This window comes from Etheostoma cragini, chromosome 2 (genome assembly GCF_013103735.1).
Source record: "Etheostoma cragini isolate CJK2018 chromosome 2, CSU_Ecrag_1.0, whole genome shotgun sequence".
Lineage (NCBI taxonomy): Eukaryota > Metazoa > Chordata > Actinopteri > Perciformes > Percidae > Etheostoma > Etheostoma cragini.
In genome coordinates this window covers 8,510,602-8,534,283 of record NC_048408.1, presented here as the reverse complement: position 1 = coordinate 8,534,283, position 23,682 = coordinate 8,510,602, and the positions used below count along the sequence as shown (strand labels likewise).

Sequence of the window (23,682 nt, the reverse complement as noted above, 5' to 3'; positions counted from 1 at the left end):
GCTTCTTGTCATGTACATTCATGCCCACTTTATAGCCTATTCTGTATAAAATGCTCTACACTGTAGGCTACTGTGCCAATTTCTTTTTTTCCATTCACAATGTATGTGATCAGCGTATGAAATATTATTGATGATTAATTTACTGGTATATAAAGCAGTTTATAAAGTAGTCAAAATTAGCTGAACATTGGCCATTTATAGCTAAACATACTCCCCACAAGTAGCCTTCCAGTAGCCCATAGGGTACATTTAGCAGATTACAATGTATACCCACCTAGATAACATTTTAAAAGCTTAATGAAGTTTTTATAATGTAATATTTTTATATGTCTTCCACCACTGGAGCACAGTCTCTACTACTCTGAGGAAAAACTATTTATTTTACTATACAATTCAAGTAGATTGCAAACTCCATTTCCATGAGAAGTGAACCATGACTTAGCAAATATGTGACATACAAAAACCAAACAAACAGACTCCATAGCATTCCTCCAAAATTGAAAAATTCCTCTCAAGGACAAACATTTAGGAGAGACTATCTCATGTTTTCATAGGCTCTAACCCATGTGGCTGGAAGGTGAACTGTGTGGAGTGACTGCTCTGCCCCACCTCTGACCGTTAAAGTGTCAGGTGAAGGTGTGCTGGTAAAGCAATAAATAAGAAATATCAGGTTTCTTAAGAGAATCCTCATCTTAAATAACAAACAATAAATAAATAAATAAATAAATGCAACTTGCAAAGCTTTATGTTAAGAAAATGTCTTGGTTATACCAACTGATTTAATGTTACTGGATTTTAACTGGGTTATATTTTTTCTTGGGAAAAAGATGAAGAAGAAGTCTAACTTTAATGGTCTCCGAGGAAAGTTTAAAGTTTTAGGTTATTATGAGTTATCAAGACAGGTTATATTTATTTTAAAACCCGGGGATGGTCATAATAAACAACCACAAAATATTTACTTTTTAGTAGCTCTTGCTGGACAGTTTTGGAATAAATTCCAGATTTCTGGAGTTATTCCCTTACTGGCAAACATATTTCAAGATGGCGCATTATTCTGGAGCAGCCAATAGGAATAATGGATCTTGATGGTGGTAGTCAATATTCATAAAAAAGTACAAGTTTGTGAAGGGCAATGGTCTACAGATTTAGGAAATGAACAACCACAAACGTTACACAATGTAGCTTTAAATACAGGCCTACTACTTACAGGACTAAATACCAACATTCATATCATATATAGGCCTATGGTTATTGTTAAAATGTTAAATTTGCCTATTGTTATGAATAGCTGGCTCCACTGTCAGTTGCAGAGGAACTTAAAATGTTCGACAGGCCCTGAAGACATCTGTGCGTGGCTCCTTATTTTACCAGCCAATGAGCTGGGAGCGCGTGGGACGACGCCTTTAACACGTCCCGGCCGAACAGTGATCCATATTCGCCATTTTGAGTGTGGAAATGCGTTGCAGGTTTAATTCACACACCTAATTAAAAACACTTAGCTACACACGGCACAGAAGGCAGAGTCGCACTCCCAACAGACAAACCCCGAGTGTTAAGTTTAAATTAAGTTTCCACTCCTATAGGCAGTCCAACATTGGTTGCATAACTTCCAAGCGTTGCACAACGTATAGCTCGTGCATTGACTCCAGTGTCGTTTGCCTCACCTTTCATGGAGGAAAAGAGCTCCCACGTTTGCTGTTACATATCCCTGTGACGTTGTAACCGGCGAAATATTACTTAAGCGACTTTTATAGCTCACCTCTGCTGAAAAGTTATCGGATCATCAGATTAACCCAGCAGGCGGCAGGATAAAAGGTACTGTACCATTGCATGCTCAGTCTGTTCTACTGAAAATAGAAAGTCACTAAATGGTTAACATTATTACATTGAAGTTGCAAGTGGATTCAGGATATGTGAACGTTGCTCACCAAGGGACAGCATGATGTCTAACGCAAAACTTTGGTTTTTCTTCTTGAGAAAACTTGTAAATAATCAATACCCAGACCACTATCTTTGCTACTGCATGGAGTAAGACAAATGCAGTATCATTAATGAATACTCCCAACAAAAAAAGTTTACATAGATAATTAAGGAAATTGTAATGTATAGGCTATTAGGTTTTAACAGATTTGCCTGATTTTCACTGGTCTGGCAACTTACCTTCAACAATGTTGCATAACAATGTGTAATTATATGACATGGGCTTACACTCTGTTTATGGGTGTTGAATAATATGAAATGTGTTTAATTTGCTTTTCCTCTATGATCAGTAAACATACAGTATGGCTCTCAGAGGTGCTGTCACCCGCCTGCTCTCCAACAGCCAAAAATGTGCTGCTGTCACTGTGTCTAGAGCCCAGGGCACAGCTGCTACCGCTGCCAAAGGTACACTATACATTCTTTAAATATAGACAAAGACATGATTGGGTAAAGTTTGGAGCAACAGTCATGAGGGAAATATCTCCTTTGAAGGAAACCCTTTTCACATCTGTCCAAAAAGTAAAAAAACAACAACAAATAAAACTCATCTGAAACTGATATAAGTTGTTAAGGTGATGCGTTACCCTCGAGACTCAACACTTTTATTCTTCTTACTTTAGATGCTGAAGTAAATAGAAAGCCAACGAAGGAACGTAAGTGAAGTTTTGATACGCTGAACCTGATCTCTCCAGATTCCTTCACACGTTCTGTTGTCACATGTTACAGTGACATGACCACCGTGTATCTATGTGTGTGTGTGTGCGTGCGTGTGTGTGTGTAAATGTTTTGACCCTTAGCCAAGGTGGCGTTCAACTGGCGGGATGCACTGAATCTGGAGGGCCAGCTGACCGAGGAGGAGATCATGATCCGGGATTCTTTCCGTGACTACTGTCAGGAAAAACTCATGCCCCGCATCCTCATGGCCAACAGACATGAACGTAAGCAAATCACACATGCACCATCATGATGATGTCCGTGTTCGACTATATGGACAAACCTATGTCAAGCTCATGGAAGCTAAACTTTGTTGTTGTCTTTACAAAGTCTAATGTCTTTTAGGCAGTTTTGGCTGTTTACTTCTTTACTTTTCAAGTTGTAACCTTATAGGTTAGGTTAGATGTGCAAAAAGTGTTTATTGTTTTTTGATAAATATTTCAGTGCAAGTTCCTATTTTCCCAATCTTTCCACAGATTTCCACCGTGAGATTGTCTCCGAGATGGGAGAGTTGGGCATCTTAGGCCCAACTATTAAAGGTAAACAGGAACGAAACTACATTGTCATCATTTTATCCTACAGTACATATGCTTTTGTCTTAGGACAATATCTTAGTTCTGCAGTATTTCAAAGATCTTAAAATGTGTTTTCTATATGTTCGGATGATGATGATGATTACTTGTAGCGCATTACGTTGTTTTATTTACCCTGCAGGGTACGGCTGTGCAGGCACGAGTTATGTGGCGTACGGCTTGATTGCCAGAGAGGTTGAGAGGGTGGACAGCGGGTATCGGTCGGTCATGAGTGTCCAGTCTTCACTGGTCATGCACCCTATCAATGCTTACGGCACAGAAGCCCAAAAGGAGAAGTACCTGCCCCGGCTCGGTGAGACTATCATTTTCTGCAATTATACATGACATTTTCAAAATGGCAAAGGGCAGTCTCACATGTGTCCCACATGTTTTCATTTGTCTCACAGCTCGGGGAGAAATCCTGGGCTGCTTTGGCTTGACAGAGCCTAACCACGGCAGTGATCCCAGCAGTATGGAGACCAAGGCTAAATACAACCCATCGAGTAGTACCTTCACCATCAGTGGATCCAAGACCTGGTAGGTAGACAGACGCTTGTAAGAAGCACTGATGTTTTCCTGATTTTTCAAAGCTCTCTATTGACCTGAAATGGGACAAACGTAAAAATATTGCTAGTCCTGGACAATGATTTGTGCTTCAGAAAGTACAGTACTAGTTGTTTGGTCTAGGTTAATTGGTCTGAAAAAAATCTGATACTGTGGAAAACAGAACATTTAAATAATTAATTATATTAACAAAATAGAGGTTACTATTTCCCATTTACAAGTAACATGTTGCTCTGTTGCTGCAAAGAATAGGGAAATATTCTGTACCAGTGTTGCTGTTAGTTTTGGACTTAAGGTAGTTTAAAAAGTACACGCCTCTGTTTACTGCCTAAGTCCTAACGGATGCTTTACATCACAAATGTGGACAAAGCTTTGCCTGAAACTTTGGTCTGTACCAAGCGTCAAGCCCTTTGCGAATCACTGAAACATGTATTTGTGCAGTTAATGTTTTTCTTGTTCCTCACTTTCCTTCCTCTGCTAGGATCACAAATTCCCCTGTGGCAGACATTGCAGTGGTGTGGGCCAAGTGCGAAGATGGTAAGGTGCGGGGTTTCATCTTGGAGCGTGGAATGAAGGGGTTGGCCACCCCCAAGATCGAGGGCAAGTTCTCGCTGAGGGCGTCCGCCACCGGCATGATCCTGATGGACGAGGTGGAAGTTCCCCAGGAGAACCTGCTGCCCAACGTCTCTGGTCTGGCTGTAAGTGGCTGGTCCCTTAGATCAAGTTCAACTCCAACAAAACCAAATACATTTGACTTAAATATTACAACAACAACAACGTTACTGTATGCTCATATCAAACATTTCTTTTGTTGTTGACCATTGTGACCAGGGTCCTTTTGGCTGTCTGAACAACGCCCGGTATGGCATTGCATGGGGAGCTCTGGGAGCAGCTGAATTCTGCTTCCATGCTGCACGGCAGTACACGCTGGACAGGTACACTATGTTCTGTGTGTGTGTGTACTAAAGTTAAGGTCAGAGGATCTTACAGATATAACAAAATCCAACTCCCGTAAAAAAAGTGTCAACATTAACATTACCATCTCGATTATCTTCTTGGGTTATGCCATCCTCAGCTTATTCTTAGAGAAGGATAGATTTTCATGTCTTTCTACCCTCCAATCAGAATCCAGTTTGGGGTGCCACTGGCCAGAAACCAGCTGATGCAGAAGAAAATGGCTGACATGCTGACAGAGATCACCCTTGGGCTGCAGTCTTGTCTGACCCTGGGAAGACTTATTGATCAGAAGAAGTGAGTCTCCTCTTTCTGTCTTAGAATTTTGTTCCCGTTTGTTTGGGCTTGTTAGTCCTATCTTCTACTAAAAAAACTAAACTTTTCCTTTTTATTGTGTGTGTATTTTTATCCTAATAGACCAGCACCAGACATGATCTCCATGCTAAAGAGGAATAGCTGTGGCAAGGCTTTGGATATTGCCAGACAAGCCAGAGACATGCTGGGAGGAAATGGCATCGCAGATGAGTACCACATAATCCGTCACGTCATGAACCTGGAGGCCGTCAACACATATGAGGGTAAGCACACACACACCTGTGAATATATTAGTCTTCTTTTTTTTAGCATTTTTAAAAGTACTAACAGAAGGCAGGTTTGCAGTGGAACTGATTACAAACTGTAGCTGCAATTATGTAAATCTACCACCAGAGATCAGCAGTGTATAGGTTATTGCAGGTTGATCGTGATAGATTTTCAGAATGCTGTCAACTTAAAATCTACTTCAAAACACATTGAAATGAATACAAATGAACTACTTCTGTTTGAATTAAGCCAAACTACTGTAAGAGAAAACTTTACGTATATTCTTTCTCATACCTAATGAGGTGAAACTTTTTTAAAGAGTAAGGTTTGGCAAATACCACATATTTCAGAGGAATACAGTGATTCTTACTGCAAGTTAAGTATCTTTTCATGTGGAAATGCCTTGTTCATGATGTAAAATGTGATTGTTGTTTGTTTTTGTAGGAACTCACGACATCCATGCCTTGATCCTGGGCAGAGCCATCACTGGACTTCAGTCTTTTACTGTTGACAATTAAAGGTGGAAATGGACTTGATGTGGATCAGTGCTGTGCTACTTGTTGGCCATTGGGCAATACTCACGTGTATAGAAATATAAAGTGCACTTGATCTGTCCAGAATTATGAGCATTGGCTGATGGGATGAATCTCAAAAAGCTCATTGCGTTTATGTTTTGAAACTAGTGATATGAGCCTGCTATTACTGCCTCTGTTCATTATCTTGGGTGAAAACGTAAGGTCAACATAACTAAGCATTGCTACTGACTGGAATGACATTTGTAATGAAAATGCCTAAAATATACTTCACATACTGACTATGAAGGGAGCATGTAAATGTGGTATTATATGTTGGTTTATTTTGTGATTAATTAAATATGTAAATACATGGTTTTGAATGAGTGGAAACATGAGTGAGTGTAGCTGAGATTCAGTATGTACAGATCCCTTGAAACAGACTTGTGTCCAATTCAAATTAATTTCTCTAATGTTGTCATTTTACATTGTTAGTTACTTTAGGTCTGAATACCTGCGTATTTGTGCTGACTCATTTTAGTTTTGGTGTAAATGTTGTAACACCTGAGAACAAAATAAGATGGTTTATTTTGTTCTTGTATTTAATAAATCAACAAATGCTGGAACTGAACATACATAAAAACATGGATTCAGCTTTTCTCTTTTTCTGAGACTGCAATCATGAGCTGTAACCTCAACTAACTGGCCTAAAAACCTAGGAGTAGTCTACAGTCTATTCTTGAAAAAGGAGGAAGAACAGAAAGGAAACCAAAAGTCGTAATCCTATTTAAGTCAACTATTCTGAATACTCAACATAATAAACAAAAGAATACAAACTACCGGTAGTTCAAAACTAGTTCAAATACAATATGGACATTAGCTAGTTTGTCAGGGTTCTGATGTCTGGTTAATGGCCAGGCCCCCTCTGAGACTTGCCAGCGCCTGGTTGGCCTCTATCAGCTCACTGTTGAGCTTAGTGCAGCTCTCCAGCACCTCAGACAACACCTGCAGCTTCACCTGCATCTCATTACTGTTCTCTTCATAGACTGTGTACATGTGCTCTTTCATTTGCCGACACATCTCTGTCACCTACGGAATTCAATGAGTAAAACAAAAATCAGTCTTCTGACCAGATGAACATTTGTGGTATACAAAATAGGTTTTGTACCTTCTGCACTAACTTCTCCTGGAAGCTGTCCATCACTTTCTGGTCACTGGTGCGGTTGTCGTTTATCTTTTCCACAAGTTCCTGTACTCTCCTGCTGATGTCATCTATATTGGAGCTACAACAGACAGATGTGCAGTTTGACTGTGGCTGTTACCCTGTATCCATAGTTATTGAGGAACAATACGGTCTTGTCCATCCAGGGGAAAGTAACACATGTAACTCAAGTGAATGGAATAGAAGGTATAGGTAATGCAGTACCAGGTGTGCTGCCCTTGAGTGTCAGTCATGCTTGTGTTTGAAGACTTCCCTCTTGATGAATCTGGGTCCATGTCTTCTGTCTGTGTTGTCAAGGACAATGCAAAAACAACTCTTCCATCACCACCAGGTGGCCGACAGTAATCATTTACTGTACAAATATGACTCACAGATCCGAAAAACCGATCCCCCCTTATATTGTTTTTTAAATCGTGTGAGAAAAAATGTTAACTTTAGAGAAAACTAAACTCTTTGTAGGAGTGTATATACATTTTTTTGTGTGTTAATAAAAGGTCTCTCTCTGGCTCCTTAGTGTACTATGGTAACCGTAATTACCAGCTGTGAATCTTCATGTCCGCTCTGGGGAGTAGACTGAGAAGTGGATGGCAGGTCGTCGAAGAAAAAATCCATGTTGCTTTGTTTGACTGCCGGTATAAATCTATGTTGAATAAAACAAAAAACAAACCTGTTAAATAAACACACTTAACATTAGGAACAAAAATATAAATCTTCATTAGTTAGCTAGCAGTTTCAGCTAATGTTAGCTAACAGGCACCTTAACCCCTACTGTCTACAAAATATTACCTCTGGCTTCACAATTGCAAACCACAAAATTAATACAGTTATCCAACCTAGTTGTAATATGTTGCAAAAAATGGTTATAATGTTTCCTCTACCAACATATAAATAGCTAGCTATTTGGCGTGTAGCCAGGCCGTTAGCTAACTGCGCTCACTAACCTAGCTAGCTAGCTAACTCAGCTTGCTGCTAAATGCTAATGTCCTGTATCGCGATCTTGCTACTATTTGTCACGTGGTTTTGTTCTAATACCGTCTTTGGCTAAAATAAAGAGATGTTTTGACATTGACCTGGTTAGTTGCTGTAGGAGAAGTAAAGTAACAAATAATCAATTTTATTTTATGTCTATGAAAGTAAAATTAGCATTGCAAAAGTACTCATTACAATCAAAACTAAATTACTCATGCAACCCTGTGATCGTCCCTTGAGTGTTTTATTTATCTGAAATAATCATATATGCAGGATATGGGGTAACGTTACGCAAAGCAATGTGGGCAGAAACTGGAAGTAGTTACCTCAAAACTGGCACTTACCACCATTTTATCTGAAACCCTAATTGATCAGTTTTTTTTACAATTAAAAATATATATTACTGAGTAGCCTATGACAGAGACAAATCTGGAATTGGTGACATCATTTGATTTTAACCTTTCCAGTCTTCCTTGTTTTCAGTCAGGAAGTCTGAAGGATTTAATTTTTATCTACCTGTTTATTTGATGATGTCAAAAAAATGTCGAATTTCTTACCAAATATAGTTTCTTTCTTTGTGTGAGTGTGTGTGTGTGTGTGTGAGAGAGAGAGAGAGAGAGAGAGGGAGAGAGAGAGGGAGAGAGACGGACAGAGAATTGAGGGGGAGAAAGCCCTCACTGTGGATTAAGTCATCTGTGTATGGGATTATCATGGGATGGGGATGGGATGAGGGACTGATTGATCTTTACTGTGATTGGAAGTGTAATCCCTCCCTTCCTCTCTCTCTGCCTCTCTGTGTCACCGCCCACAGTCTGGATTATTTCTGCAGAGAGGACACAGCAGAGGAACAGAGGCTGTCTTACATGTCTTGATACCTGTGGAGGATAGGCTGATGATGACATTATGCTAGAAATAATAACCACTGTGTAGAAACATGTTGGTGAATCAGAACTGTAATGATCCACCCATGTTTAATCTGAAAGATGCAAAAACTTGGTCTTGACAGGTGGGTGATGGCCTTTTTTTCATGTTGGTTAGATGGCTTCCATCTGCTCTATGTCAAAGTTATTTAAACAAAATATATATTTTTTAAATTGCACACTTTGCTTTTCTACATTTTAGGCAGGGACACCTCAGCAAGTGGATGATCGAATTGGGCAAGCTTTCAATTTGAATTAAAATAACTACAGCCTCTTGGAGGACGTGGGAGCTCCTACTCGGGTAATATGGACAACTTTAACGACACAAACAAAGGCGGACTTCCATTCCAGTTCTCTATTCAAAATGGGGAGCCTCTGTACACGGAGTACAAGCCTCCTTCCAGGGACCTCATCCAGCTTCCTAAATCGGTTCTCTACCTTGTGGTGGCTGCTCTGGTCGTAGTCGCTGTAGCTTACGCTATCGTGGGTCACCTCATCAAAGACCTCATGCTGGATATAACAGGTACTCAAGTCTTCTAATAGAGGTGACTGTCTCTGTTACTATTAGTTTAACAGAATTCCCCTTGATTTTTACATATGTTTGTCGTCTCATGCTCTCTATCCTCATTCATCAATTCAAGTTTGATACTGCATGACAGTGTACAACAAATATGCTGATAGTTTAGAGCTAGTGGTGCAAAAGTACCTGTTTTTAAACAGGTTTGACTGTCTTCTTGAAGGTGTTTGTTTGATTTGCTCAACCTGGATATGTCTACAACTTGAGTCTGTTATTGAGACAGGATCAGCAAAAGTCTGACTATACTCTGGCTGAATTAGAAAAATATCAGTGCTGATGCACATCCACATAAGACTCTAAATTCCAAACACACGTACAATCACAGTGTGTGTGTGTGTTTTTAAAACAACTATTTCTGTGAAAAAAACATAAAGGCTGAAATAAAATCTTTCTTGGAGCTCATACATGTGAGTGCTGGAGCAAACTTGCTATTCAGTGGACTTTTCAGCAACAGCTACTAGGGCTGCACAATATATATAGTTTTTAAAAAAATCAACATTGCAATATCAATATCAACTGGCGCAATAAACACATCACAAAAGCTGCGACAGACACTCAGATTCTTTTGTGTTGGTCGAACGTAAATATGAGTTTAATTGTACTTTAAAATGTAACTGTACTTTTTTAGTGGTGTCTTTTATATTCAAATCAATGTTCAATTTGTTAAATAAAAAATGGTGGAAATGATTATTATTTTTTTAAATCCAACAAGCAATTTGTCTTATTTTAGCAGAATACTGACACTTTAATATCTGTTTATTGCAAACAAAATCGTAACATGATATTTAGTGATGTTACGTCATATTTTCCTCACATCTTGCAGCTACTATGTTTGGTATATAACAAGATAGTTGTAGAGATGTGGGAATAATAATGATCTAATACAATTCTCAATCCCCCTTTTCTGTCCTTCCACAGACTGTTTACTGGGCCCAGTTGATGAGGACCAGAAAAAAGACCAAGAGAGAGCGATGGGAGTCAGCCCTCTGCACTTGCCACCTGTCCTTAGTCACTCCCACCCAAATGCCTTTCACGTGTGGGACCAAGATGACATCATAATCCCCATGACTCCCCCAAATGAGAGCCCGGAATCCAGCCCTCTGATGGCCGTCATCCCATACATACCTTCAATTTTTCCCAACTCTCACAGCGTCAACAGCCCGACCTACAGTCAGCCAATCCCAAAGGAGAGTCATGCATGAAGCAACACAAAGGATCCAAGACCGGTTTCATTTACAGTGAATATCTACTAAACTCGGTTTCTTCTCTCTCCCTTTTTTATCCCTTTGTGCACTTTGATTTTTCTTAAGTTGAGTGCTTTGGCACCATGTTTCCACCTCTGAAACACATTTTACCCCAAACTATTTTGTAAAATGTGTAACGTGTCATGAATTCAGCAACATTATATGGCCTGCAGAGACTTGGAATGTATGCATTAAGACTTTGATCAATATATGTACTTCTGTTGGAGTAACTGATGTGTCTACCTGAGACAAACATCGGATTTTCTCAAGATCAGAGCCTGGGAAACTGAGTGGGACGGCCTTAACTTGTTCATTACCCCTGTGGATTTGTGCCAAGTTAGCATTACGACTATTAACCTTCTCCTTCCACACACACCTCTTACATCAGGCCATGTTTATGTAGCAGCTTTACTACATTGGATACACTTTAGATGGAGTAATGTGGAGCTTGTGACAATATTCCATATCAAATAATCCAAATGTATAATCAGTTTATGTTTGTCTGTGAAAAAGAAGTGTGTCTTTTACTTCAATGACAGATCCAGACAAATTAATGTCTTTAATCTTCACCGTTACACTGAGTGATTCTCAAATGTGTTCCACATATATATTTTTAGAATATCCTGTGTTATGAACACCTGAAGAGGAATGAGGAAGAGAGCCGTGTGTATACTACAGGAAAGCCAAGTGAGCACTTGTGTCAAATAAAGGTGAATATGTACTGTAGGCGTACGCTAAGAAAACGTTTGTGTCAATGTTCTGATGCCATGTGTATTTCTGGCACTTAGGAGGATCGGCCTACTACCTATTAGGGCAAAGTTAATTCGATTAGTGCAGGTGAGCGTATAATGTGACTGTGAGGCCTTTTAAGGCCAGCATGCGTAAAATTAATTAGAATGATCATCTCCACTTATCGGTTTTTACAAATACCAACAATAAATACAGAAATCAGTCATTTCATAATGGTAAATTGGAAAAAAGTGTGATAAAGATACTGCATTTTGGCCTTAACCTTACTACATGATTTACACAAGTCTGATCAGCTGTTCAGATATGAAGTCTGTGACATAACACACACACATACTTGTATACTTGCATTAATTTCTTTCATTATTAACTTTCATCTCCACTCTGTGCCCATAACTAAAAAGAAGATTATTGCACCTTTTCTCAATTAACATGGTAAAATCCATCTTCTAGACCCAGAGTCCCTGTATTCAGTGAGGGATGGAGATTAGGGAGAGAAGATTAGATGAGCAGCTTAGCCTTTAATACAGCATCCTTTTATTACTTTTGAGCTGTGGAATTAGGTAATCGGACAGCAGCAGCCTAATCTGAGTGAACAAACGTGGAACTGAACATTATTGTCCTGCCTGTATGTCAAGAGTCCTCGGATGTGAGGTGTGCAGAGACTACAGATTTTCAAGAAGGACGAGTGATAAGTAGGTCTGGAAACAACCCAAAGGGAAAACAAATGCAAAGGTGTGAAGTTAAAACATCCCTGGTGTTGCAGTGGTACAAGTTGTGGGGTGCATGCATGTCAACACATGACTGTGTACACGGCACGGTGGCTTAGTGATCCACCGGTCCGGGCGGGGCCTTTCTGTGTGGAGTTCGCATGTTCTCTCCGTGTTTGAGTGAGTTTTCCTCCGGGTGCTCCAGATTCCATAATCTTAACATGCATGCTAGTTAACTGGGACTACAGTTGAAAATTAGGCGTCTGGCTAACACTGGCACATTTTCACAAAGGTTGATTAATGTGAATTGTCCTGAGAAAATAAATAAATCCCAAGACCTAAAAACAGAAGATAGAATATCACATTCGATTCTGCTTACCATTTAGCTCTTAATTAGTTACTTATTCGGTTCTCTGATAAAAACATGCGTGTTTCAAATAAATCAACGCTTCCACATTTATTCAAGGGTGTCAACAAGTTAGAAATGAAATGCATCTTTTTGTATTGTCTTTTGAAGTTCTGACTTTAGGAAAGAAGACAGAAGGTTAGCTAATCCTATTTCCTTAGGCAGGAGATGTTAGTGCTCTAAACTCCAACACTGACAGTGCTGCAGAGGGGTTCGGGGATAAGGTGGAGCTTATTCATAAAGAAGGTAAGTCTGTGAGGTAATAATGAGTAATTATGTCACCATTCTTATCACAGTTCTTTCATTTCTATCGCTGCTTCTGACCCTGGATGTACTGTTTCAAACCGTGCTAGTTGACCCCAGGTTTACATTTTTTTTTTTCCTGGGTTGTTGATGATGTTGAAAGATTCTTTTATTGTGTTGGTAAATGATGTGAATGTTTGAATTTGAGTGAAGTTAACGCAAAGCTCCGGACGTACAGTACCTGCACACAATCCTACACTACATTATTGGAATAAGAATAATGAGCTGTCTGATACACAAACAGACAGAAACACCACATTAACATGAAGTGTTAAGACATTTTAGGATTAGCAGTTGTCTGGAACACGTGAGTGCTGGATTACTGCGCTCCAGTTTTGGATATTTGTTGGCAGGTGGGATAAATATGTAGCTACATTTTGACTGAATCTACACCTGTGTGACTGAGGGTTGGGCCAATGCTCAAAGTGCTAACGTAAAAAAGAATTCACAGTTGTTAAGAATAAGCACCAACAGAATTCAAGAAATGTAACATTGATAGCTGAATATGTTACAGAGGGTGAACCAAAAAAACTAAATAACCGCTACAGTAGGAACATGGCTCCCATTAGTCTACAGGCTAATTTATAGTGTCAGTCAACTCCATCCTGTACCTTGTTCTGCTTATTTCTCTAGGTAAGTTTCAACATGTGAGCTTGTTCCTCTTTGTCAGTGCAGTTTGACTCTGTTTGACAGGTGTTTCCACAATGTGGGCAGAGTTACAGGAATTTGACCTTTTGGGTTTCTTGTGCTGCTTTGAAATTGTTTGTTAGAAGCTATTTTATGATTATAGTTCACATTTTAGCCATCAAAAACTGTTAATCACCTGAGAAACATTAGCATTCATTTGAAGTGGAGTTTGTGTCCACCTGATGAATAAGCCTAAATTTACTCTCTTTCAGCTCAGATTTTGGTCTCCACCAACTCTAGGGGGAAATATCTGGCACTTTATCTGCTAAATGACCTCACTATGTTTACCATCTATTCTAGTTGCTAAATCTGCCAGTCTGCCGTTTGGCACTTTGCGGGTAGTGTACAGTGGGTTTTAAAGCTTTTTCACTAAAAACACGCAAAACAGTTTTGCCAGTATTTACGTGCTTATTGCAAAAATCTTGGTTTTATCCGATTTAATTTAAACACCCACAGAGGACCCTTGCAGGTGAGAGATCAGCATTTACAGGCATATAATTAGTGTAAGTTCAGATCGTGTCTAATAATAGTGTGTCTGACGTGATGTGCAAACGTGAGGTTCTCTTTTGCTCTGCAGCCAGATTTAGACGATCCTTACCTGCTCTTTAGCCACAGATGACCATCTTACCCTGGGCCGATTTGACTCAATTCTCAGTTCCAGCTCAGTTTGACCACGCATTACATCAGCGGGCTGTAACTCATCCTAAATGGATCATGACAACAAAACAGTTAAAGAGTCAGTAACCCGATATTACTCAGACGGTGGTTAAGACATGAAAAACACATTCATTACATTATGCAATAAGACATTACAGCATCCTGGCCTGTTTGGGGATTTGTGAACCTAATAACTAACATACAGCGGTCCTTCTCATGCAACTTTTTTCTACATTTCTTACATCGATGCAGAACAAAAAAGGTGAGATTTAAAAATCTTTTGCTTACATAAGAAAATTAAAAGGCAGCAAAGCTAAACAATTCAACTTTCTGCAGGAGGAGGGGGGAAATCCCATCTGTTCTGCTTTGCTCCCAGGTTAATGATGTGATGTCATCAGTTGGCTGAGTTTATCTGCCAATCGGCTGTCAGCCTAATCCTCCGCTGGCAGGCCAGGTGGTTCTCTGTGAGGGCCAAAAGCTCAGCGACTGGCCGTCTTGACCTCTGCCATCCTTCAGCAGCAGCAATGTCATGGCAGTATTTGAACTTCGCACATGGGCTTCTAATAGCATCAGCATTACACGGGCTGTATATTTAACCATTTTGTGATAGGATGCAAATGCATTACAATGGTTATTGTATTTTAAACTTTTTACAATTTGAATGTTGCAAATGAAAGCAATGGAAATATACACCTTAGAGTGAATTCCAAAACACAGCTCTTGTGCGGTTTTCCATGATGCCCAAGAAAATTAGGCAAAGCCAAAATAGGTGAATGGGTAAAGGAAACCATGCGACTAATATAAAAACAAAATGTAAGCCGTAGTTTTACACCATTATCCTCATTTAGAACATTATAGTCGTGCAATTGTCTCTAAATGTCTAAAACTAGTTATTTGCATCTATCAGACAACATCTACATTTTATATAACCAAAAGTTAGCAAGCAAGCTTAGAGGTAAACGCATTTCATGGCTTAGCTGTGCATAACTACAAGCATGTCATATGCTCATTGTCACCTGATTGAATCATCACAAAGCAGCTATAGTTTGTCAAGTCATATTTGCAATAGCTGGGAGCTATGCTACTGAATAGAGTCTTACCCAGACTCCTCATGTGAGCAAGTAGGCCCAAATAAATGTAGACATTTAGCATTACGTGTTAGATGGATCAAGTTTAGAAAACAAATTTATAAATAAAAATTCGCTCTAAAATGTTTGGTTTCACTTGTGACATATATACGTACCAGACCAAAAGAAATGTGAACGCATTGATTTCTTAGAGAACCTGAATTTATTCAAGTCTTATGTCAAATTCTCCTTTCCATACAGACACACAGCAGACTAACCAGTCTCAGTTTCATTTACAGATACACAAAACACTTCTATAAACCACATTTCAAAGAGTCAGCACACACTGGATTGTAGCCCTTCAACACTAAGCAGATTAAAGCAATCATTGTAAGCTCACACCGTACCTCACAAGACAGGCATGTTTGTTAGAAACCACATTTACTCTTTATCATAATAAATGTAGGAGTAAAACTAGTTGATTCTTCTTAAAATGTGCATGATGATTATTTTGACATTTTGAAAAACAGTAACAGCAGTTACATTGATCTCTGCAGACAGTACAGTCTGCAATTAAAAACTTGCACCGGTGATGAGCTAGTTTACTCAAAGCTCCTTTGGGAGAGCACCGTGCGATAGAGAGAAGTTCCTCTAGCCTGGAAAAAGGTCAAGAGCATCTTGTCCTTTGTGACCTCTGCGTGGACAAACCCTCCAAGTGTTGAAGCTTGGCCAGTGAAGAACTTCACAGAACCTTTGGGTACGTGGTTCCAGTGAGTGATATCAGGATCCAGGAAGTTTCCAGCACCGCTCACTACGTAGCCCACACCAGACTCTTCAATATACTGTATGGGGGATAAGGACAAGATGGGATTGAAAGCAAAAGCAGCCTTCAGTCTTTTAAACCAAGTATTTACATTTGAATGAATAGTATTACTTCAAAACATAAAAATAGGGGAAAAACTACTTCATATTCACTTAAAAAAAAGCACAAGTAAGCAAAATACAATAATGCTCTTTTCTGAAAATTAGTAGGAAGAAGCCAAATGATTATCTGGTCCTACCCTTTTTGAAAAGTTCTTAGCCGTGTTAAAGTGTTTTCAATCTATTGGTAACAACCATGCAACACATAAATGAACAAATGAGCTGTTTTTGTTATGAAATAGCACTTGTCTGCTGCAAGTGTAATGGTGTTTCTACCACGGTCTCCTACTGTAAACCACAGAGACACGGATTATTTTAGATTATCTAGGGACATTCCTAGTAAACACTTTAGCTAGTTATAAAACAGTGTCCAACCTATAGAGAGCCAAAGTCACGCCCTTCTACTTGTGGTCCATGCAAACTATCTTACGAAAAAAATATGAACGGGAGTTAATGGGGAGAGGTAATTTTTTTTAATCCTGTTTGAATTGAGCCATGGATTATATATATATATATAATGTTTGTCAATTTAAAAGATTTTTTTAACCGAAGAAAGTCTCAGTGTGAGACTGAAAATACTTAATTAGAAAGAGTACACACGTCAATGTCGCACAGATGACTCCTCGCTGAAGCTACGATGGCTGTGTGTATTGTACTGGGAATGTAACTTAACTAAAAATGAGCAGCAGACCTTGCTTCTTTTGCTTATCTGCTGAAAACATAAGATTACGTTACGTGTTGTGGAACAGAGCTAAGCTAGCTAGCAAGCAAGTTGAGCATCAAGCTACATGACGTAAATTGTGTGAGACAAGAGATGTAGTTCAGAGTTCACGGAGCGGTTTCACACAAAACTAAAGTGGTAAATATGACAAACCTTTTGGTCGAAAAGTTATTTAAATTGATTATCATATTTGTAAACCATGGCTCAATTCAAAATGGGATAAATAATTGGCCTCTCCCAGTTCATATCTTTCCAAAACATGGGTCCCATGAGGTCCATCGAGAGGGGCGTGATTTCGGCTCTTTATAACCAAAAACATTTTCAAAAATATATTGCTTCTGAATAGATCAAAACAAATCTGAAACAAGTTAATACAAATTTAAAAAAAATGGTACACTACCCATTATTAATTTGAACATCTCCACTACATTTAGCATGGACCAACCTGCAGATTGTGGTCATGGCCGCAGATGTAAGCTGTGGCTTTGTATTTAAGGAGCAGAGGATGAAGCTTCTGCAGGAGACACTCTGTGGGCCCGTGTTCAGATACGGACCACACAGGGTAGTGTCCGGCCAACAACAGGAAGTCTGCCTTGGACAGGGACAGTCTCTCCTGCAGCCACGTCAGCTGACGGTTGGCATCCATCTCACGCAGGGGGCCTCTGGGCTTCTCATCCGAGAAGTCGTCAGAGTTGCCACACAGCATTACGGTGTCGAGCATGATAATGGTCAAGGTTTTCCCGGTGTTGGGGATGTGGAAGTTCAGCTCGTAGTAGTAAGAGGGGAATTTCCTAATGGAGGTAACAGAAGAGCCGAGTGGAAATGAACACATTCTCACTCCGTAAAACAGTTTTACTGTGAGGCAGAAGCTGAACACATTCACACTTTATCTTCAATGATGCAGGTTTGCGATTGGTTTAGAACATTTTCCATTCAGTTGTTCAAAACCACACAGCCCTCACAAAAAAAAAATGACACATTCAACACACCCATCAAAACCTACAATTTGTGCTCATTTTAAAATGTGTTCTCACTAAACTACTACTTTGGGATAACAAAATTAACTAGAAAATGCATTACCTGCAGAAAATGTGTGTGAATGCTGAATAGCTAAATTGCTAAAGCAAAACTGGATTAACAGCTAAAACATGTAAGATGAAGTAGGGAGAATAGTTGGAAAAGTGGTAATGGTTTTAATTAGTATGAATTTCTTTGACAAGTTGAATAACACCACTAATGTAAAAAAATAAAAATTTGGAAAAGGTGAAGTTGTAAGAAATGTGGAAAAGTGATAATTGTTGTAATTAATACATCTTTAAAAAGGTGAACAGCCATACTATGTGAAAATGCTACGCCATGCTTACTAATCAGTGGCCATTTCACCTGTGTCAGACTGCATTTAAGGCGTTCTCACACCTAAAAGTCCGAACCAAGGTTCATGTTATTTTTACATTATATACATTTGACTTGTTAAGTTTTCACACTGCAGTTGTTCAAGCGAACTAGAGATCTATAGGTGACAAAACTACGTCCTGCAGTCATCACATACATGAGCTGCGTCTCCAGATACTTTGAATTGATTGGTTTGAAGCCCGGCTTCCCATCCTCTCATCTCATCTGTGTCCGGAGGTTTTTTCCCAGACTGCTGCTCTCCCCTACTTCTGCGGCTCCTTTTGTATTGTTGCGATGTTGAGAAGCAAGCCACGGGAACTTTCTGTGGCATTTATTCAGAGACAAACTGAAAGCTAAAACTGTACGTTTACTACCACTTGACAAGTAAATCGCTGATGCTCTACTCTGATTGCCAACAGCCGTCTTATCTGAACGCATTGACCATCTCTCTCATGTAGCCTAGCCTACACACCAAGCACCGAGCTAGTCTTTAAAAAAGGAGCTTCATCGGTCTTGTAACACAAGGAGGGCCTGTGAGGGTCTTCTTGTACTTTTTGTCCAAAAGCCCAAATCTTCCAAAAACTTTGGTTTCACCCTATATAAACAAACCAGACCATGGTTCAGGGCATTTTCACACCAACAGCCTTTAGTTCGGTTGAACTGAACTACAGTTTGTTTGCCCCGCTGGTGTGGTTCGTTTGGGCAAGTGAGAACGCAGCAGGCGAACTCTGGTGCTCACCAAAAGCGAACCAAAGAAGCGTACCGAGACCTGCTTGTGGAGGTGGTCTCGGTACGCTGTCAGAACAACTCTTGAGCGGTTTGTTTGTGGTGAGAATGTGATCCGTATGCAAACTGCACCAACTATACATACTCCGCCAGTCTGAGCTAATGTCTCCTGTAGTCAGGTGGGTTGAGCAGTCTGCGATGCAGCAGAGCAGCACACTGTAGCAGCTTGCAGTGTCTCTATCACAGAAACTGACAGCGGTCAAGCTCCCCGTCCGTTTCTTTTATCTCCGTGGTAAAGTTGGGGATAGACACCGGCAGAACAGAGCGAGGTCTCGGTAACCAGAGCAGGCTCCAAGTTTACCAACACACCAACTGATTCGGACCAAAGCAAACAAACTGCAGGGGTGAAAACGCCCTCACTTTGAGCCGGGCCAAGACCACCTCTTTTTAGTCGGAAAAAAATGTGTTTTGATCCGGACCGTAGTCCGAGGAACCTTTCACACCTGAATTATGGTTCGGACCAAACTGAAAAGTCCGGACCAAATGAGGTAGCCTAGGTGTGAAAAGGCCCTCTAGGGCACAGAGCGACCTGTGCAAGAAAGACTCTCAGACTAAAATCCTAAACTATTAGATGGCATTTAAGTGAAATTACCTCACTTTCAGCACCGCAAGTCCTTTGGGAATGTATTGGAATACAATTTAATTGGAAAAATTTCAAAATGTTGGCATCAACGTTTCAAAACAAGTGGTTTGCTGTGCCTTTCTGAGGAAATGTCAAGGATGTTTAGCATGCAGGCATCGAATGGAGGAAGATTTGGAACGGTTGTCATTTGAAAGCTAACGAGCAAAATGTATAAGTCAATTCCTTAAATGACTACACTGGCTGAAAGTAGACAAGCATATGTTTTGATGGACATGTATATGTTGTATGACAAGGAAAGATGGGTGTGGGAGCAAGTTATAAGGAAGGGACTCATTTTTTTTAGGCTCAACCATTAAAAGCTTCCTGAAAGAAACACCTAACTTAATTTTCACAAAAACTATTAAAAGATATCAAACTGCTAAGAGAGCCCAATAGCGGACGTTTTTGTGAATGGTTTAAAGTTTGATTTGTGTCTGTAGGCAAAGGTATGAAGTAGGAGTAGCATTTTGAAGTAGAAGAGGATTTAAAGCCTGCTCTCATTGACTTAAAAAGCTTATAAAAAGTATAAATAGCAGAACAAATGTACAAGAGGTCCCATCATGTGCTTAACCAGCTGAACATTGATATTTGAAGCTTAAAGAAAGTGGAAGAATTGGATAACAATACGCAGCTGAAGCAGCAATCACACAGACACACACACACACACAAACACATCTATCAATATCAACTTCTGCAACATCACTAAACTTTTGTGCAGCACCTCCACAGTATTGACTCATTTTTACACATTACTGCATGTTTAGGGAATTTAGCATTTGAAATCTTGACTTTTATACACACTAAAACATTGGCACTGTTTGTGTTGCTAAACAGAATTGAACTCTACACCATTGACCTACATTTAAAATATATTCTAACCCAAATCTGTGAACATCAGATAGCAAATCATGGGTTAAAGGAGAATTCTGGTAACATGTTCAAAAATGTCATTAAAAGGGCCTAGCCATGTGAAGTGACTCCTTCTGAAGGAACAGTGAATCTGACTGCTGTAGATGTGACAGAAATGTATGAAAATTCTGGTAGGCACTGTAATGACATTTTGAACATGTTAGGAGGCTAAAAACAAGTTTAAAACTTGTCCTGGTTAAACCTGTTGGGTGCCAAATAAAGCTTCAGGAGGATAACTCAGTGTAGGAAGCACTGATTGATTTATTTCTTTGACAGCATTAAAAATCTACAAACAGAGCTACGAAATCACCTTAAAAAAGCATTTTACACAAAAATCTCTGAAATTTCTGTAGCTATATGTTGATCATTGTTTACATAAAGTAATTGAGATCTTTAGTCAGGTTTTGTGAAGGTACTGAAGATTTGTTTTTTGTGTTTACAGTTTTGAGATAAAGTCGGACGGGAATATGTCTTTTTTGGGCAATTTTGAAAAACTGCTAGTGTTTCAAGTTTAGAAAACATTTAAGCTGGTTCTTACCATCTGTCAGATTTTGTGCTGTATTCGATCTGGGCTTTGACGTTCCCAGCATGGTCATGATTGCCAGCAATCACATACCAGGGAACTTTGAGAGACTTTGCAGTGTACACAGACTCAAATGTCTCCTGACAGATTCAGAGGAGAAACCAGAGTTTTTCAATGTTGCTTTCACATAAGGTTAAACTCATTTTTGAAGAGATTAAGTTTATTCCACTGACCTGAAACCGAGGAGAATCCACACTGTCCACGCCTCTGTAGTAGAAGTTATCACCAAGTGACAGAACAAAGTCAGCTCCCATCTGCTCTGCTACTATGCCCATTTCTCGAGCAGTAGCCTTCTGCACAGCGGTGATGTAGGGGGGATAAGGCACGCCGCCCCAGTCTCCTACAGCCAGGAACCTAATGGAGGTTCGGTTTGCTTTAAGGGATCACAACAAAAATCAGGGAGAGCTGACAAGTCTGATGAGTAGGACCTCAAAGATATGCAGTTGTTCATCATGAAAGCCCATGTGAAGTGATACTTACTCCTACTTTGCTTCAGGTCCTCGAAGGCGGTAGGGTAGCAGTAGGCGATAGGAATGGCAGCAATTAAGATGCATGCTAGTGCAAGTGCCATCTTTAAAGAAAAAAAGAAAGAAAATCCCAAATCAGATCAATAGTTATCAGCCGAATTGAACACAGCACAGAGTAAGAACAAGACATGTAGCTATAACCATGGCTGAAAGTCAATGAATGCACAATCAAAGAAACCAGAAGAGGAAGCGAAACTAAAGCACAGCATCAGCCTACCATACAAGCCTCTGCTTCCTCCCTCTCTCTCTCTCTCTCTCTCTCTCTCTCTCTCTCTCTCTCTCTCTCTCTCTCTCTCTCTCTCTCTCTCTCTCTCTCTCTCTCTCTCTCTCTCTCTCTCTCTCTCTCTCTCTCTCTCTCTCTTCCTACTTCACTAAACAACACTGTCTCTTGCTTTTATGCCTTCAGGTGACTTGTGATTGGCTGCAGCCTGAAGCAGACATGTCCCAGCTGGAGCTTATACAAGCTAATCAAAGGAGCAATGTCCATGAGGTTGAGAGGATCAGAGGTCACAAATTCATGTTTGTCAAAGCAGTCTGCCTTTTTTTTTATAAGCAGCTCTGCTCTTGTCAATCACATGAACTTCATCAGCCTTAGTAGTGACAACAAAAGTGAAGAAGTATCTCATACCGCAATCCTTTCCTATCACAAAGAAGACAAAGCTTTGACTAGAAAAACAACATGCCAACATGTGGTGTCAGAGTGCAGAGGTATTAATGTCAAAGAGCCAAAGATAAGAGTAACACAAACACTCACGACTGATAACTGGGGGTGTGCTTAGGAGGATCTGACGGGACACTCTCTGTCCTCTCAGCGCTCCTTCTGCCTGCCTTATATCAGCAGGACCAGCCTTGGGTGAATGATTAATGCTCACACACTTGACTCAGTCTTGGAGCCGCACTCATTTGGGCCACATGTGACCTGCAATGGTTATAAGAGTCCAGACTGCACTTGATCCACTTCAGTCTTACTCACTGTTTTCCGTCTTCATTTTTTCCATATTTAAGGTTTATTTTGTAGTTGTGTAGATTTGACATAAAGCACAACAGGCTACATGCAAACTAAATGGTCTTATTAAACTTGGGTTCCACAACTCCCTATTTTCACACTTAAAACAGGACTCACTGCTCTTTTCTCCCTTTGATGCAAGCATATAATTATCTGCTGAACAACCAGAAGGCCATTAGCACAGCATTACAACCTGTGGACAGATGAAGAACATGTGAGGTGTAGGTGACAGCAGTGACCAAGATCTACACATTTCTCATACTGTATTGATCACACATGCAACCTGATGAAAGGGGCACTTTTTTTTTTTTTTTTTTCACCTGAAGTTCATTTAACATGCCAGAAGTCCACCTGTATATACAGTGGTTTAATGTATTAAACTGTGGCTTTGAAGGAAGCTTACAAACATTTGAGAAAATAACCCACTACAAAGCCTGGTACAAACTAGTGGACTGGAGCTTGAAAGATGTGCTTGTTTATACTATTTGCAAGAAAATCTAATAAAGATGCCAGCGAGTGGCACCATGGGCACCCAGTGTTTTTGCGGTTACTCATACTACAGACTAAAAGTCAGGATATCTCAGCCTCCTTTACTTTTTGTTCACGGTTTGTTTTGTTTTTTAAATCAGTTTCACAATCCTAATGGAAGTGCAATGTTAAATCTGTGGAGTGCCCCTTTAAGAAAGTTACTAGTGTATCCTACTTGCTGCAAAACTGGCATCATGCATTTACAAAATGTTACAATTTTTAAAAGCTATTCTACATTTACTATGTGTATGGCCTATTTTATATTGTTTGTGCTTTCTCCCAGGAAACCCCAAGTTCTTT

General features: G+C 39.8%; 3 protein-coding genes across 6 annotated transcripts; 1 reads left to right on the top strand and 2 right to left on the bottom strand.

Annotated features, from left to right (window-relative positions):
- The first annotated feature begins 1,433 nt into the window (after positions 1–1,433).
- On the top strand, positions 1,434–6,274 carry gcdha (glutaryl-CoA dehydrogenase a). 2 transcript variants are annotated; one of them, XM_034892663.1, is made up of 12 exons: positions 1,434–1,815; positions 2,271–2,385; positions 2,601–2,633; positions 2,778–2,918; positions 3,171–3,233; positions 3,409–3,579; positions 3,674–3,803; positions 4,312–4,528; positions 4,662–4,765; positions 4,956–5,081; positions 5,202–5,362; positions 5,811–6,274. In XM_034892663.1, the coding sequence occupies exons 2-12, from the start codon at positions 2,283–2,285 to the stop codon at positions 5,882–5,884; spliced, it is 1,323 nt and encodes a 440-aa protein (XP_034748554.1). In that variant the 5' UTR covers positions 1,434–1,815; positions 2,271–2,282; the 3' UTR covers positions 5,885–6,274. The 2 variants fall into 2 exon arrangements, with proteins under 2 accessions (XP_034748554.1, XP_034748545.1); XM_034892654.1 differs by having other exon boundaries at positions 1,435–1,814; positions 2,280–2,385.
- Positions 6,275–6,541: 267 nt separating this feature from the next.
- Positions 6,542–8,138, bottom strand: syce2 (synaptonemal complex central element protein 2). 2 transcript variants are annotated; one of them, XM_034892674.1, is made up of 5 exons: positions 7,979–8,138; positions 7,638–7,740; positions 7,305–7,384; positions 7,047–7,161; positions 6,542–6,967 (listed from the first exon to the last, which is right to left on the bottom strand). In XM_034892674.1, exons 2-5 carry the CDS (start codon positions 7,710–7,712, stop codon positions 6,767–6,769), a joined length of 471 nt encoding a protein of 156 aa, XP_034748565.1. In that variant the 5' UTR covers positions 7,713–7,740; positions 7,979–8,138; the 3' UTR covers positions 6,542–6,766. The 2 variants fall into 2 exon arrangements, with proteins under 2 accessions (XP_034748565.1, XP_034748572.1); XM_034892681.1 differs by having other exon boundaries at positions 7,887–8,106.
- Positions 8,139–15,595: 7,457 nt separating this feature from the next.
- acp5a (acid phosphatase 5a, tartrate resistant) lies at positions 15,596–22,836 on the bottom strand. Of its 2 annotated transcripts, none has more exons than XM_034890849.1 (6): positions 22,603–22,836; positions 21,802–21,892; positions 21,495–21,694; positions 21,277–21,401; positions 17,475–17,820; positions 15,596–16,229 (listed from the first exon to the last, which is right to left on the bottom strand). In XM_034890849.1, the coding sequence occupies exons 2-6, from the start codon at positions 21,890–21,892 to the stop codon at positions 15,990–15,992; spliced, it is 1,002 nt and encodes a 333-aa protein (XP_034746740.1). In that variant the 5' UTR covers positions 22,603–22,836; the 3' UTR covers positions 15,596–15,989. The 2 variants fall into 2 exon arrangements, with proteins under 2 accessions (XP_034746740.1, XP_034746734.1); XM_034890843.1 differs by lacking the exon at positions 22,603–22,836 and adding an exon at positions 22,066–22,108.
- Positions 22,837–23,682: the final 846 nt, after the last annotated feature.

Excerpts from the sequence above, each read along its gene's own strand:
- acp5a (XM_034890843.1), bottom strand. Across the intron at positions 21,695-21,801 it reads GGACCTGAAGCAAAGTAGGA|CAAACCGAACCTCCATTAGG; the intron begins GTAAGTATCACT and ends GATCCCTTAAAG. Across the intron at positions 16,230-17,474 it reads GCCATGACCACAATCTGCAG|TATATTGAAGAGTCTGGTGT; the intron begins GTTGGTCCATGC and ends TCCCCCATACAG.
- gcdha (XM_034892663.1), top strand. The coding sequence starts at position 2,283 with ATGGCTCTCAGAGGTGCTGTCACCCGCCTGCTCTCCAACAGCCAAAAA. Across the intron at positions 2,634-2,777 it reads TAGAAAGCCAACGAAGGAAC|CCAAGGTGGCGTTCAACTGG; the intron begins GTAAGTGAAGTT and ends TTTGACCCTTAG. Across the intron at positions 2,919-3,170 it reads CATGGCCAACAGACATGAAC|ATTTCCACCGTGAGATTGTC; the intron begins GTAAGCAAATCA and ends ATCTTTCCACAG.
- syce2 (XM_034892674.1), bottom strand. The coding sequence starts at position 7,712 with ATGGATTTTTTCTTCGACGACCTGCCATCCACTTCTCAGTCTACTCCC. Across the intron at positions 7,385-7,637 it reads GACATGAAGATTCACAGCTG|ACAGAAGACATGGACCCAGA; the intron begins GTAATTACGGTT and ends TTGACAACACAG. Across the intron at positions 7,162-7,304 it reads ACTCAAGGGCAGCACACCTG|CTCCAATATAGATGACATCA; the intron begins GTACTGCATTAC and ends TGTCTGTTGTAG.